This window comes from Vicia villosa, linkage group LG4 (genome assembly GCF_029867415.1).
Source record: "Vicia villosa cultivar HV-30 ecotype Madison, WI linkage group LG4, Vvil1.0, whole genome shotgun sequence".
Lineage (NCBI taxonomy): Eukaryota > Viridiplantae > Streptophyta > Magnoliopsida > Fabales > Fabaceae > Vicia > Vicia villosa.
This window is the reverse complement of record NC_081183.1, coordinates 131,614,837-131,630,411: the sequence shown is the minus strand read 5'-3', so window position 1 is coordinate 131,630,411 and position 15,575 is coordinate 131,614,837. Positions and strand designations below refer to the sequence as shown.

The 15,575-nt window shown below is 38.1% G+C and overlaps 1 protein-coding gene across 1 annotated transcript; it reads left to right on the top strand.

Moving 5' to 3' along the window:
• The first annotated feature begins 12,720 nt into the window (after positions 1 to 12,720).
• LOC131597877 (uncharacterized) lies at positions 12,721 to 14,711 on the top strand. Its single transcript, XM_058870538.1, has 2 exons — positions 12,721 to 13,768; positions 13,972 to 14,711. Exons 1-2 carry the CDS (start codon positions 12,721 to 12,723, stop codon positions 14,709 to 14,711), a joined length of 1,788 nt encoding a protein of 595 aa, XP_058726521.1.
• The last annotated feature ends 864 nt before the right edge of the window (positions 14,712 to 15,575 follow it).

The window sequence follows — 15,575 nt, the reverse complement described above, 5'->3', positions numbered from 1 at the left end:
GGCGAAAGCGTATTAAAACTAATTAGAACTTATTTATTTTCAAAAAGTGTTTTTAAACCCGCGCGGGATGGCGAAAGCGTACGTTAGGGATATTAGCATGTTCCGAGTCAACAGAGCGAGAGTTTGAGATTAGGAGATTTAAGTAGATAATGACTTCATAAAACAAGCATTTTATTAACTATGTTGTTTTCAAAAAGCGTTTCTAAATCTGGTGGGATGGCGAGAGCGTACATTATGAGTTAGGATCGTAGTCTGAATCAATAGAGCGAGAGTTTGAGAGGAGGACTTTTAAATAACATAGTTAGTAAAGATCTTTGATTTAATTAGAATCTGGCCAATGGAACTTCGGATCACCTAAGTTAGATGAAATACATACTGATATCTGTTTGTTATTATATTTTACCTAGATTTAAGATTTTAGTTTCCCCATTTATAAAAAAAACCCAAATATCATTAGCCTTAGCTTTACATAGTAACTTTAGATAACGGTAGGTCGATTTATAGTCCCTGTGGATTCGATATCTTTTAAAACTACACGACACGACTGTGCACTTGCAGTTATCTCGACTAATAGACACGTAAAGTCGCGATCAAGTTTTTGGCACCGTTGCCGGGGACTATTCAAGTCGATATCGTAACTCGTTGTTACACCATAGAGACTAAGGCATTTTTTTTCTTTCTTTTCATTTACTACTATGTATCACCCAAACTTTTTCTATAACCCCCACTCCCAGTATTTCGAGGAATCGCCAGAATCCCATAAATCCGACCTCGAAATAATAATGGAAAATTTTAATGAAACATCTATGATGACAAGGCACTTTGTGGAAACACAAAATGCTACGCCAACCTACTTCGAGGAACCACAAGAATCCTATAACTCTAACCTTGAAGAATTAATAGAGGATTCCAATGCAACGCAAACTTATCATCAACAAAATTTCCTCTACGATCACCATTCCCAACATTTTGAGGAGTCTAAAGATTATCCTAAATCCAACCTCGAAATCATAATGGAGGAATTCATTGAAGCACAAACTCTCTCTAGGCTAGAATCTATGATGACGAAGCACTTTGAGGAAACGCAAAACGCAACGCTAACTCCCTTTGAAGAACCTCAAGAATCCCATAATTTTAACTTAGAAACATCAATGGAGGATCCCGACGAGAAGCTAACTCACTCTAGATTAGAAGCTATGATGGAGCACTTTGTAGAGACACAAACTGTCCAAAACCAAGAGTTTATCAACCAAAGTCTTCAAAACAATGAAACCCTTAGGCAACTGACCACTATGGTTGAGTCCCTCGCGACTCACAACATGGCATTAGAAACTCAAATCTCCCAACTTAAACAAAAGTCGCTAGGACACTTACTTGAGGAGTATATGGAATCAACTATTAGTGAAGAACAAATTGAAATTCCTGAGGAGAGTGATAATGAGATTGAGGAGATTGATTATGAGATTGAGAAGATTGATGATGTGGTTGAGAAGAGTTCTAGTGAGAAAAGAGTGGAGATTGACAAAAATCCACCAACACAAACTGAAAGGGAGGTTGTAGAAGAGGTAGAGAGGGAAGCACCTATTATTATTCCTTTTCCCTATACCCCACCGATTTCTTTCCCGCAAAGTTTTGTGGAAGCTAAGGTAGACTCCAAATCCATAATGTATGTGAAGATATTGGAAAATATCCACACTAATGCACCCTTATTTGAAGTCTTGCATAAAAAAAGAAATTTAGACGACCATGAAACTAAGGATATCGTTAGTGATAAGAGGGTAAGGTTAACTTTTGAGGTGGTGGATGATATCACTAAGCCCGAGTTTGAAAAGCTGATACTTAGGATAGATCCAGAACCGCCACCACGATTTCAAAAGAATGAACCACCCCACAAAAGAAAGAAAAGAAAAGGTGAGGGATATGTGAGATGGCTTGATAAGTGGCCATGGAAAACGAGGTTTGCTAAAAGTTCAACCGAGGAGTCATTCTCGAGAGAACCACCTTGAGTGCTTGCACTATTAAGCCGTCGAGCTATCGACGTTAAATAAAGCGCTGCGTGGGAGGCAACCCACAAGTTTTCAGTTTAATATTTTCCTTTTATCGTTTGAACTTGCAGATAATAAAGATATGGATCTCTTGTCACGTCTCGGCCATATCTAGGCGAAAAATCTATAGACGATCGTCTCAAAGATGAGTTGGTCTCCACGCACATTCCTACGAGTGTTGCTGCTGGTGGTGACACCATTAATGAGCATGATAGGAGAAGATATTTCCTCCGGACGCGGAGCGGATTTGGTCGTGATAGCCCGCCGGTAGCATCCATATAGGTTCTGTCTTTTCTTCTCCACCTTGGATCGAAACATTGAGGACAATGTTTGGTTTAAGTGTGGGGGAGAAGCTTTACCGCTTTCATTTGTTGCTTTATTGTTTTCTAGTTATGTTGTCAAGTCTTTATATATGATTTTTGTTGTTATCGAATGTCCCCAAAATTTGAAAATTTTAACCTCCAACAAAAATTTGAATTTTGACGCATGGCATACACACTCTGAAAGTATAGAGGTTGTCACACTTTAGGCATTGTTAGAAAGACTTGGAGATGTTTCAACAACATCGATACCATCCTGACACCCTAAACCCTCTCATTATGTGATATCAATTTAGATTCCCATTATGTCGAGACCTTAGGCTCAAGTTTTTAAAGTAGCTCTTAAGTAGTTTATATTAGCAGTCGGCACCATCTTAAGCACAAACTACGTAGGGAGTCGATGAATATAAGTGAATGATCCTGTTTTTAATAAATAAATGACTTTATTGAAAAATAACCCTCTAAGTTAGGTGACCCTCACCCGGTCATTTAGCCCAACGGTTGTTACGCATATAAAGATTTAATAATTAGCACCCACTGTTGGTTGGCCTAGAGGTCACTGGTACTGGGCTTGGTAGGGTGGATTACGGTCCGATCCCCCGCAACCGCAGTTGGGAAAGATGGGGCTTCGCCATTTAAAAAACCAGAACCCCGTGCTAAAGAAAAGAAAAGGATCATAGTCGCTAACCGATTTCCCTACTATGTGCGTGTACGGATAACGGGCTTAATGTGATTGCGCTAGAATGAAAAGAGTGAAAGGAAAAACGAGAGATATAGGTTGAGCTATAATGGCATAATTCGAATTGGTTTGTATAAGGAGGGAGTTTCTGAACATTGTGTCGTTACGGTATCCTTGGTGTTGATATCTATTACCTATCGATGTAACATTTGCCTAACAAAAATATTATTAGGAGTCGTGTCATGCCCTTGTTTCGAATCGAGCTTAACTATTTCTTTTACCGTGTGGTTGATTGCTTGAGGACAAGCAATGGTTTAAGTGTGGGGGTATTTGATAACACGAAAATGTATCACATATTTGGCATGATTTACATATATTATTTCTCTATTTTATCTTAATTATGTTGCTTTATGTCGGTATTATGCTGGTATTTTCATTGTTTTAGGTTTTATGTTCGTTTTGGAGACTATTTGTGAAAAGGAAAGAAATTGAGCTAAATTCATTGCTATTTATGCCAAAAAGATGAAAAAAGGGTGCTGAAGTAAGAAAGGGGTGCAAAGAAGACCCAATTGTGCAAAGTGCAAGCCCAGCCCACGAAGGAGCTAAAGCTCCCACTATGAAGAAGCCGAGACGCCCGTCTTAGGGCCCAATTGCATGGAGACGCCCGTCTCCAAAGTCCAAGGGCCACGTCATCAAAGGAGACGTCCGTCTCCCAAGTTCACCCACATCCACTGCCACGTCTCCAAGCTCCAAGCCCACTAAGAGACGCCCGTCTCCAAAAGTACGTGGACCCCGCCACTTTCTCCATTAATTTAGTGGGCAATTCCAAGTCTTCCTATATTTTCTCAACTTCCCACGCATGATCTCCACTACTTCTCACATGATGCTGAAAGCAACTTCCATTGCCATTCACTATAAATAGAGCCTGAGCATTCATTTGAAACCATCCAAGTTTTAGGCGCGGAAGCGCTGTTCATAGTTTTAGGCATAAATTATCACTTTGTAAAAGTGGTAGTTTCTCACATTGAGGAACTACCACACCATTAGTTTTAGGCCTACAATTTATGTACTCTTGGATCACAATCTTGCCGACATTATTTCAAAGCTTCATTCAAGTTTCAAGATTTGTTTTGTTCGCAATTTAATTCAAGTTTATTTCGTCTGCTTTACTTCCAGGTTTATTTATTTGCAATTATTTTAGTTTCTTGTTCTTATAATATTGTTTTATCATTACAAATCTAGTTACGCACATGTTCATGGTTAGTAATTATAATTTTATGTTTAATAATTATAATTTCATGTTTAATAATTATAATTTCATGTTTGTTTCTTTAAGTATGTCTGGCTAATTTATTTAGATGTCGGTATGTAAAGTAATTTAACCGTAGGGATCCAAAATAAATTGGCTTAATTATGTTTTATTAAATATCACTTGTTTTTGGTTTGTATGTCTAATTTAATTAGTAAGTCTTAAAACCAATAGAGCGAAAGTTTGAGGTCTTAAGACGGTCAAAGGTTAAAATCAATAGAGCGAAAGTTTGAGATCTTTAACTGGATAGTAGACATAGGACATTAGTTTTAAGGATGGCGAAAGCGTATTAAAACTAATTAGAACTTATTTATTTTCAAAAAGTGTTTTTAAACCCGCGCGGGATGGCGAAAGTGTACGTTAGGGATATTAGCATGTTCCGAGTCAACAGAGCGAGAGTTTGAGATTAGGAGATTTAAGTAGATAATGACTTCATAAAACAAGCATTTTATTAACTATGTTGTTTTCAAAAAGCGTTTCTAAATCTGGTGGGATGGCGAGAGCGTACATTATGAGTTAGGATCGTAGTCTGAATCAATAGAGCGAGAGTTTGAGAGGAGGACTTTTAAATAACATAGTTAGTAAAGATCTTTGATTTAATTAGAATCTGGCCAATGGAACTTCGGATCACCTAAGTTAGATGAAATACATACTGATATCTGTTTGTTATTATATTTTACCTAGATTTAAGATTTTAGTTTCCCCATTTATAAAAAAACCCAAATATCATTAGCCTTAGCTTTACATAGTAACTTTAGATAACGGTAGGTCGATTTATAGTCCCTGTGGATTCGATATCTTTTAAAACTACACGACACGACTGTGCACTTGCAGTTATCTCGACTAATAGACACGTAAAGTCGCGATCATAAATGATAATATATCTTCAAGAAATGCAATATCATGAAGTTTATAAGATTGATGCAAACCTCCTTTATCATGTTAATATGTTTCTTAGTAAAAAGTAATTTTTCTAATTCAGTTTAATAGTTAAGTGGAGATTCATTTGGCACAAAACAAATTAATTTTGATAATAGAATATGTGCTTATTTTATTATCATTCAGGGATATAAATGTCAACAGATCGAGATAGTTTTATAGTATCGTATTTCTTTTTTTGACTAGATAATATAATCCATGTTTTGAATTATACCATTTTTAAATTATTTTTAAATAAAAATATAATAATTATTTTATTTAATTTGGTGTGAATATATACATGTAATTAATCAAATATTTGTTACAATTATCATCTAAAGGTTATAACACAAGATGGATTCGTCATGAGTTTGCAAAAAAAATTAAAAGATAAATATTAAAAATGATAAAATAAAAAATCAACTGTGATATTACAACATGAATTAATATTGCTAAGTTCTCCATAACTATTCATATTTTATGTTTTATTTTATTTCGCTTATCTTTTGTATTGACATGATAATATGATGAATACTATTATATTTAGGGATGTTTTGACATTAGAATAGAGAACATATTTATGCTCTACAATAATCTACTATGTAAATAACAATTTTTTAATAATTTTTTGTAACACCCCATACATAACTGACTAGTATATTATGCATGAAACGTTAAAAATTGATACTGAGTACATACAAAAGCTATAGATATAGAAAGATCCATATTGAGTACAACATGAAATTCTACTAAGAAGCATAATACATGAGTCTTCAATGGATCTTGCACAGCAGAATGTCAAAACCAACGAGGTCTTCGAGGCAACACCACTTCAAGCCATCAATCCGAACCTTCTATCTATCTAAAGCTACTAAACTACACCTGAAAAAAATATAAGTTGATTGGGGTGAGATTACTATATCTCAGTGAGTCCTCCTATCCTATGGGTCACCTCGGATCTACAGGGTACATGCATCAAAACCGAATCCACCATTGAATCGGGGTTTTTCCTCACATCCGGTACAAGTACGGAGAACACAAGGAATTGTCCACCATAGGACTCATCATATCACAAGTATACAAACACGTATGCCAAAACCCATGCCCGTGTACGGGGAATCCAGAAACGCGTTAATGCCTCGACTAGGTTATAAAATACACCCTCGATGAATCACGCCCATGCCTATTGTCAAGAGACTTGTTCAAGCACATCAGAAGATGATTAGACGGGTTCGCACAAGCCTAAATGGCCGCGAGATGACCTTAGCCTAATTGGCGTCATTGTCCCATTAACCATCTTCACGCACATGTGTTAAAGCCGTGTACAAATACGCCATCTTGACACATGAGTCCATCGGGCGAAAGCCTAGTGATGTAGCCTACATGGCACCACTAGAGATGGTTTACCTGTTATGCGTAGGCCTACTTAGCCGCATAGGACTCATCATATCACAAGTATACAAACACGTATGCCAAAACCCATGCCCGTGTACGGGGAATCCAGAAACGCGTTAATGCCTCGACTAGGTTATAAAATACACCCTCGATGAATCACGCCTGTAGATGTTGTTGATTGGCTGTAATTTTTGGTAAAACTCATTGTGTTTCTATCTTGTCAAATCTGGTGTCATGACATGCATTCTACTGTTGTGAAGTTTTTCTTATGCAGGCCTTTACCTGATGTCAAGGCCGATGTCATGACATTCGAAGCTGTTACGTTCTATTCTATTACTATTTATGGTTATGTGATCTGATAAGATCCTATGCGCTTTATTTGGTAATGTTGGATTCTGATCTGATTCAAGGACGTCTTTGATGGTTATTATTTTTAGTTCCTTGATTTATGGAGATTAGTTTTATTAGGGTTAAAAATATTTTGGATCCAAGGCCCAGCTGCTGTATTTTATGAAGGCTATATCTTCTACGAAGAAGCTGCTGATCACGTTAGGGTTTTTGTTTGAGAAGCTTTAAGAGTTCTTTGTTTTAAGTTTTCGTTCTAGCCTTCTTGTAAGCCAAACAATCATCATGATGATTGTCTTGGTCTAGGTGTTTTGATTTGAGTTGTAAGAAGTACTCAAAGCTTTTAAGCAAGAGTACTATTGTACTTGATCAAAGCTTTTAAGCAAGATCAAGCTGTGTCTTTGAAGTGTGTCTTCTTTGGTTATTCGTTAACTGTTTTTCATCACTGCTGTGATTGAGGGGGAGTGAGTAGGATCTCTGATCTAAGTTGTTTAGATTGAAGTTGAATTGGGTAGATATTAAGTGAAAGGAGTAATCTTGATATGTATTACCTTTAATTGATATTACTTATAGTGGACTTCCTCCCTGGCTTGGTAGCCCCCAGATGTAGGTGTGATTGCACCGAACTGGATTAACAACTTTCTTGTGTTGTTATTCTGTTTACTTCTTGTTCATTTGTTTTAAAAGCATTCAGATAGTAATGTCGTGACATCCTGTTCGACATCGCGTGTCTGAGTCCAGAATTTCAATTGGCATCAGAGCAGGCACCCTGCCTGTTTTTACTGGGTGAGATCTAGGGACAATATTTTCTGGTACTATGGACAAAGAAGGTGGTGGATTTGTGATTAGACCACCCATTCTGGATGGTTCCAATTATGATTATTGGAAACCTCGCATGGTGGCTTTTCTGAAATTCGTGGATAGTAAAGCATGGAGAGCTGTGAACAAAGGATGGGAACATCCTGTCATTACTGATAAAGATGGCAAGAAAACTCTTAAACCAGAGGAAGAATGGGACAAAGATGAAGAGGCATTGGCGCTTGGCAACTCTAAAGCCTTAAATGCTTTATTTAATGGAATTGACAGGAATATATTCAGACTGGTTCACCAGTGTGAACTAGCCAAAGATGTCTGGGATACCCTCAAGACTACTCATGAGGGCACCTCCAAAGTGAAGATGTCAAGACTTCAACTGCTAACTACGAAGTTTGAAAATCTAAAGATGAGAGATGATGAAAGTATTAAGGATTTTCATATGAATATACTTGATATTGCTAATACCTCAGGAGCTTTGGGAGAGAAAATGTCTGATGAAAAGCTGGTGAGAAAAATCCTTAGATCCCTACCTAAGAGATTTGATATGAAAGTTACAGCTATAGAAGAGGCACAGGACATCAGCAAAATGAAGGTAGAAGAGTTAATTGGATCTCTTCAAACCTTTGAGATGGGGATCAGTGAAAATTCTGAAAAGAAGAACAAAAGCATAGCTTTTGTGTCCAACTCTCAAGAAGAAGCAGAGGAAAGTAGAGAAGAGAATCTATCTGAATCTATAGCTATGCTTGGTAAACAATTCAACAAAATTATGAGAAGAATGGATCAGAAGCCAAGACCTAATGCCAAGAACATCTCATCTGACATCAGTAGATCTTATGACTCTGGCAGAAGAGCAAAACCAGAAGAAAAGTACAATCACAGCAAAGGGATTCAATGTCATGGATGTGAAGGGTATGGACATATTAGAGCTGAATGTCCTACTTATCTCAAGAAACAAAAGAAAGGATTGTCAGTCTCCTGGTCTGATGAAGATTCTGAGAGTGATTTTGAAGAAGAATCAGCCAAACATGTCACAGCCCTTACTGGGGTTTGCAATTCTGATGAAGATTCTAGTGAAGATGAGCTAACCTTTGAAGAACTGGCAACCTCCTACAGAAAGCTGTGTATCAGAAGTGCTGAAGTTTGTCAACAAGGTGAAAAGCAGAAGAAATACATAGTTCAGTTGGAGGCTGATAACAAAGGGCTTAGTAAAACTATATCTGATCTAAACAGTGAAATTATCATGTTACAATCCAAACTTGATCAGATGTCAAAATCTGTAAAAATGTTGAACAGTGGCTCGGATATGTTGGAGGAGATTTTGCAGATTGGAAAAAGTTCAGGAGATATGTCTGGTATAGGATTTGTTGGTGCAAAGAAACATTCCCAAGATAGTAGCAGAACTAAACCTGAAGCTGAGATGTTGAAACCGATGTCTAAACATGTGACTCAACATCACGAGAAAAGTGAAATGAAGAGAAAGTTTCAAAGATGGAGATGTCATTACTGTGGAAGATTTGGGCACATTAAGCCTTTTTGCTTCAGATTATATGGATACCCAGATCAAGCTCCTTACTACAAACCTAAGCAGATCCTGCCCATCCAGAAGCAACAATGGAAACCTAAAAATATTGCTTTAATAGCCCATACATCTCTTAGAGTTTCAGCCAAAGAAGATTGGTATTTTGACAGTGGATGTTCCAGACACATGACTGGAATCAAGAATCTGCTTGTTGATATCAAGAATCATTCTACTAGCTATGTAACCTTTGGTGATGGTGCTAAAGGAGAAATCAAAGGAGTTGGAAAACTAGACTGTTTAGGAGTGCCAAATTTAGAAGGTGTTTTGTTGGTCAAAGGCCTGACTGCTAACCTCATAAGCATCAGTCAACTCTGTGACCAAGGATACCAAGTCAACTTCACTAAAGCTGAGTGTGTGGTTACTAATGAAGAAAAGGAAGTAGTAATGAAGGGAGTCAGATCCAAACATAACTGCTACTTGTGGGTGTCTCATGAATCCAGCTACTCAGCTATATGTTCTAAAGAAGAAGAAGCAAAGCTGTGGCACCAAAAACTTGGTCACCTTCATCTAAGAGGTATGAAAAGGATTATTTCTCTGGAAGCTGTGAGAGGAATTCCTAAGCTACAAATTGATGAAGGAAGAATATGTGGTGAATGTCAGGTAGGAAAACAAACCAGGATGTCACATCCAAAGGTTAAACATCTGACCACTTCCAGAGTTCTTGAACTGCTCCATATGGACTTGATGGGACCAATGCAAATAGAAAGTCTTGGAGGAAAGAAATATGCTTATGTGGTTGTGGATGACTACTCCAGATACACTTGGGTAAACTTCATCAGAGAAAAGTCAGATGTGTTTGATGTTTTCAAGGACCTATGTCAAAGAGTTCAAAGAGAAAAAGAAAATGGTGTTGTGAGAATTAGAAGTGATCATGGAAAGGAATTTGAGAATCAAAAGTTTGCTGATTTCTGCTCCTCTGAAGGAATACATCATGAATTCTCATCCCCTATTACTCCACAGCAAAATGGGGTTGTTGAAAGAAAAAATAGAACTATTCAAGAATCAGCCAGAGCCATGATCCATGCTAAGAATCTTCCTATCTACTTCTGGGCTGAAGCCATGAATACTGCTTGTTATGTCCATAATAGAGTTACCTTAAGAAAAGGAACCTCTACCACCCTATATGAGATCTGGAAGGGAAGAAAACCCACTGTCAAATACTTCCATGTGTTTGGTAGTAAGTGTTACATTCTTGCTGATAGAGATCACAGAAGGAAGATGGATCCCAAGAGTGATGAAGGAATCTTTCTGGGCTACTCTACAAACAGTAGAGCCTATAGAGTGTTCAACTCAAGAACCAGAATAATAATGGAGTCCATAAATGTTGTGGTTGATGATGTTCACAATCAAGCAGATGTCACAGAAGATGTCGGAACATTCTGGGATATTACAGCTGAAGGATCTACAAGAGAAGATGATTGCAGTCCTACTATCACAGAATCTGAGACTGAACCCCCTAACAAGAGTCCATCTATAAGAGTTCAAAAAAATCATCCTAGTGAACTTATTATAGGAGATCTCAACAGTGGAATTACTACAAGGTCAAGGGAAGTAGTTTCAAACTCTTGTTTTGTGTCAAAAATTGAACCTAAAAATGTCAAGGAAGCACTAACAGATGAGTTCTGGATTAATGCCATGCAGGAAGAACTAGGCCAGTTTGAAAGGAATGAAGTATGGGAGCTGGTACCAAGACCTAAAGGTACTAATGTCATTGGAACAAAATGGGTTTACAAGAACAAGTCAGATGAACTGGGAACTGTTGTCAGAAACAAAGCAAGGCTAGTTGCTCAAGGATACACTCAAGTTGAAGGAATTGACTTTGATGAAACCTTTGCTCCAGTTGCTAGACTTGAGTCAATTAGATTACTGCTAGGAGTTGCTTGTATTCTAAAATTCAAACTATATCAGATGGATGTGAAGAGTGCTTTCTTGAATGGATACTTGAGTGAGGAAGTTTATGTGGAGCAACCTAAAGGTTTTGCTGATCCAAACCATCCTGACTATGTGTACAAACTAAGAAAAGCTCTTTATGGCCTAAAACAAGCCCCTAGAGCTTGGTATGAGAGACTAACTGAGTTTCTTACTGGTAATGGGTACAGAAAAAGAGGAATAGATAAAACACTTTTTGTTAAAGATGAAGGAGGAAAGATCCTGATTGCTCAAATCTATGTGGATGATATTGTGTTTGGTGGGATGTCAGACAAGATGACTAGACATTTTGTTGATCAGATGCAATCAGAATTTGAAATGAGCCTAGTTGGAGAATTAACTTATTTTCTTGGGCTGCAAGTTAAACAGATGGAAGACTCAATCTTTCTCTCTCAGAGTAAGTATGCTAAAAACATTGTTAAAAAGTTTGGAATGGAAAATGCTACTCACAAAAGAACACCATCTCCTACTCACTTAAAGTTGTCCAAAGATGAAAAGGGAACCAGTGTTGATCAAAGTTTATATAGAAGCATGATAGGAAGCCTGCTGTATCTCACAGCCAGTAGACCTGATATTGCTTTTGCTGTTGGGGTGTGTGCTAGGTATCAAGCAGATCCAAAGATCAGTCATATCAATCAAGTCAAGAGGATCCTGAAATATGTGAATGGTACTTGTGAGTATGGAATGCTCTACTCTCATGGGTGTGAACCTATTCTCACTGGATATTGTGATGCAGATTGGGCTGGAAGTGCTGATGACAGAAAAAGTACTTCAGGAGGATGTTTCTTCTTGGGGAATAATCTTATTTCATGGTTCAGCAAGAAACAAAATTGTGTATCTTTGTCCACTGCAGAGGCAGAATACATTGCAGCAGGAAGTAGTTGCTCTCAGCTTGTTTGGATGAAACAAATGTTAACAGAATACAATGTCACACAAGATGTCATGACATTATATTGTGACAACTTAAGTGCCATTAACATTTCAAAGAATCCCATTCAGCACAGCAGGACCAAGCACATTGATATTAGACATCATTACATTAGAGATCTTGTTGAGGATAAAATAATTACCTTGGAACATGTTGCTACAAATCTTCAACTAGCTGACATTTTCACAAAAGCTTTGGATGCAAATCAATTTGAAAATCTAAGAAGTAAACTGGGCATTTGTCTTTGTGAAGGATTATAGCAATTAATTGGGTGTGGGGCCAGCATTATTTCTCTCTCCAAATATTTGATATCATTACACATTAAAGTGTATTTTCCCCCCTTTTACAATTTGCCCAAACGGTTTCCATTCCCTCAGAACCTATCCTCCACACTCACGCTATCTCTCTGTGTTTCTGCATTCACAAACCTTTACCCAGCTTTCCATTTTCTCTCACCATGTCTCAGAGTTCTCCCTCAAAGAAATCTTCTCCTTCCTCTGAAACAGCATCAGGTTCTAGGGCACCCAATGTTGTGAGTGATCAAGATGTTATGTTGGATGTTGTGCCATTGAACTCTGTTCCTGCTACCGATCCTGTTCGTAGTCTACCAAGAAAGATGCATGCAAGAAAATCAACTGGTGGATCTGTTCCTGAAACCTTCTCTGTTCAAGGTAGAGAGGGTTCTGCTTATGTTCACAATGCGATCGCAGGTATTGTCACAAGAATCTTGAATGAAGGGCACAAGGTTGATGGAATATCTGTTCCTCTAGCCCAGATTCCTACCTCTGAGAACAGCAAAGATGATCAAGATGGTCAAGATGATGCTAGCAAAGATCAGGGTGATGTTGAGACATCTGCTGATAACAATGATGAGAAGACCCCAGGTGCCAAAGATGTTGAGACATCTGAAGCTACCAATGTTGAAACATCTGGTACTAAAGATGCTGAGATTCTTGAACCTGAGAAAGCTGAAGAGGTTCCTGTTGCTCCTTCTAAAGAAACCCTTAATGAAGGCCCTATTGTGCATGATGTGGTGAATCTGGATGATCTCGATGATTCTATTGACATTGCTGATGATGAGCTCATCTCTAGCATCTCTCATAGAGTCAAGACTCGTAAGGGCAAACAGGCTTGTGATCAAGATTTCTCCGAACCTCAGGTTACTCCTCAAAAGAAGGTCACTATAAAGAAGGTCAAGAAGGTCCTTGCTGAACCTTCAACCACTGGGAGCAAGGTTGCTGTGAAGAAGAGGAAGGAAAGAAGTGTTTCTGTCCCTGAAGACGATGTCTTAAGTGATGTCCCTGACATCCCATCAAAGAAGAAGATTGCTGTCACAAAATCCTCCACAAAGGTTCGTGATGTTCCTTTGGACAACATTTACTTGCACTATGCTTCAAATGCTATCCAGTGGAAGTCTGTTTATCAAAGAAGGCTGGCTCTAGAAAGAGAATTAGCTAATGATGCTCTGGAATGTCAAGAGGTCATGAAGCTCATCAAGTCTGCAGGTTTGATTAAAACTGTTACTCATTTTTCAAAGTGTTATGAAATGCTTGTGAAGGAATTTATTGTGAATTTGTCTCAAGATTGTGGTGATGGAAGAACTGATGATTTTCATAAGGTGTATGTTAGAAGAAAGTGTATAGATTTTCCCCTGCTGTTATCAACCTATATCTAGGTAGAGATGCTGAGGCTCAACCTGAGCTTGAAGTGACTGATAATGAGGTGTGCAAGGTAATCACTGGTGGTAAGGTTAAGAAGTGGCCCATAAAGAGCAAACTGTCTGCTAGTTCTCTTAATGTCAGGTATGCATTGCTGCACAAAATTGGTGCTGCTAACTGGGTGCCTACCAATCACACTTCTACCATTGCTGTTGGCCTAGGAAGATTCATATATGCTGTGGGAACCAAGACAAAATTTGACTATGGGACTTACATATTTGATCAAACTATGAGGCATGTTGGAACCTCTACTACCAAGCTTCCCATTGCTTTCCCATCTCTGATATGTGGGATAATCCTCAAGCAACACCCTGGAATTCTGAAAAGTAAAGATTCTGTATGTAAGAGGGAGAGTGCTTTGTCTTTTCACTACAAGCTGCTGCAGAGGTCTGATGACATGACATCTGCTGGGACATCACAACCCAGCAAGTCTGTGAACAAAGCCCTTCTTATTGCTGAGCTGAAAGAGACTTGTCAAGAGTTGGACAACAGGAAGCTGAAACTTGAAAAGCTCATCCAAAGTCTTGAGCAGTCTACAGATGATGACCTTGATGGTGAGAGGGATGGTGACAATATGGATGAAGACAAAGGTGTTGAGGAAGAGGCTGAGGATGCTGAGGCTGAGGGTGCTGAAAGTGGGAGTAGTGATGCTGCTGAAGAGACTAGTAGCTCAAGTGATGACAATCCTGGTGGCTCTAGTGATGAAGACAGTGATGGGTCTGATGATTAGCTCTGATTCTGATTGTGTTTTGGCTCCTTTTGTGGCTAAAAAGGGGGAGTAATGGTGGTTGTTTTGTTGTTTTGGTGGTCTTTTGGTTTTTCTTGGACATGGTTGTTTTTGTTGTTTTCTTTATTTTGGGTGTTCCCTGGTTCTCCCTGACAATGACAAGTGGTTTCTGTAACAGTTGATTAAGTAGATGTTTTCTGGTTTTCTGGTGATTAATCAAGATGCTGTTGTTTGCTTACAGAATTTATTTTTCTGTTGTTGGCTGCTGTGAATGCTCTGATATCTGTTTGGTTACATCTATTAGTGTTTTAGCCAAAAATTTGCCAAAGGGGGAGTTTGTAGATGTTGTTGATTGGCTGTAATTTTTGGTAAAACTCATTGTGTTTCTATCTTGTCAAATCTGGTGTCATGACATGCATTCTACTGTTGTGAAGTTTTTCTTATGCAGGCCTTTACCTGATGTCAAGGCCGATGTCATGACATTCGAAGCTGTTACGTTCTATTCTATTACTATTTATGGTTATGTGATCTGATAAGATCCTATGCGCTTTATTTGGTAATGTTGGATTCTGATCTGATTCAAGGACGTCTTTGATGGTTATTATTTTTAGTTCCTTGATTTATGGAGATTAGTTTTATTAGGGTTAAAAATATTTTGGATCCAAGGCCCAGCTGCTGTATTTTATGAAGGCTATATATTCTACGAAGAAGCTGCTGATCACGTTAGGGTTTTTGTTTGAGAAGCTTTAAGAGTTCTTTGTTTTAAGTTTTCGTTCTAGCCTTCTTGTAAGCTAAACAATCATCATGATGATTGTCTTGGTCTAGGTGTTTTGATTTGAGTTGTAAGAAGTACTCAAAGCTTTTAAG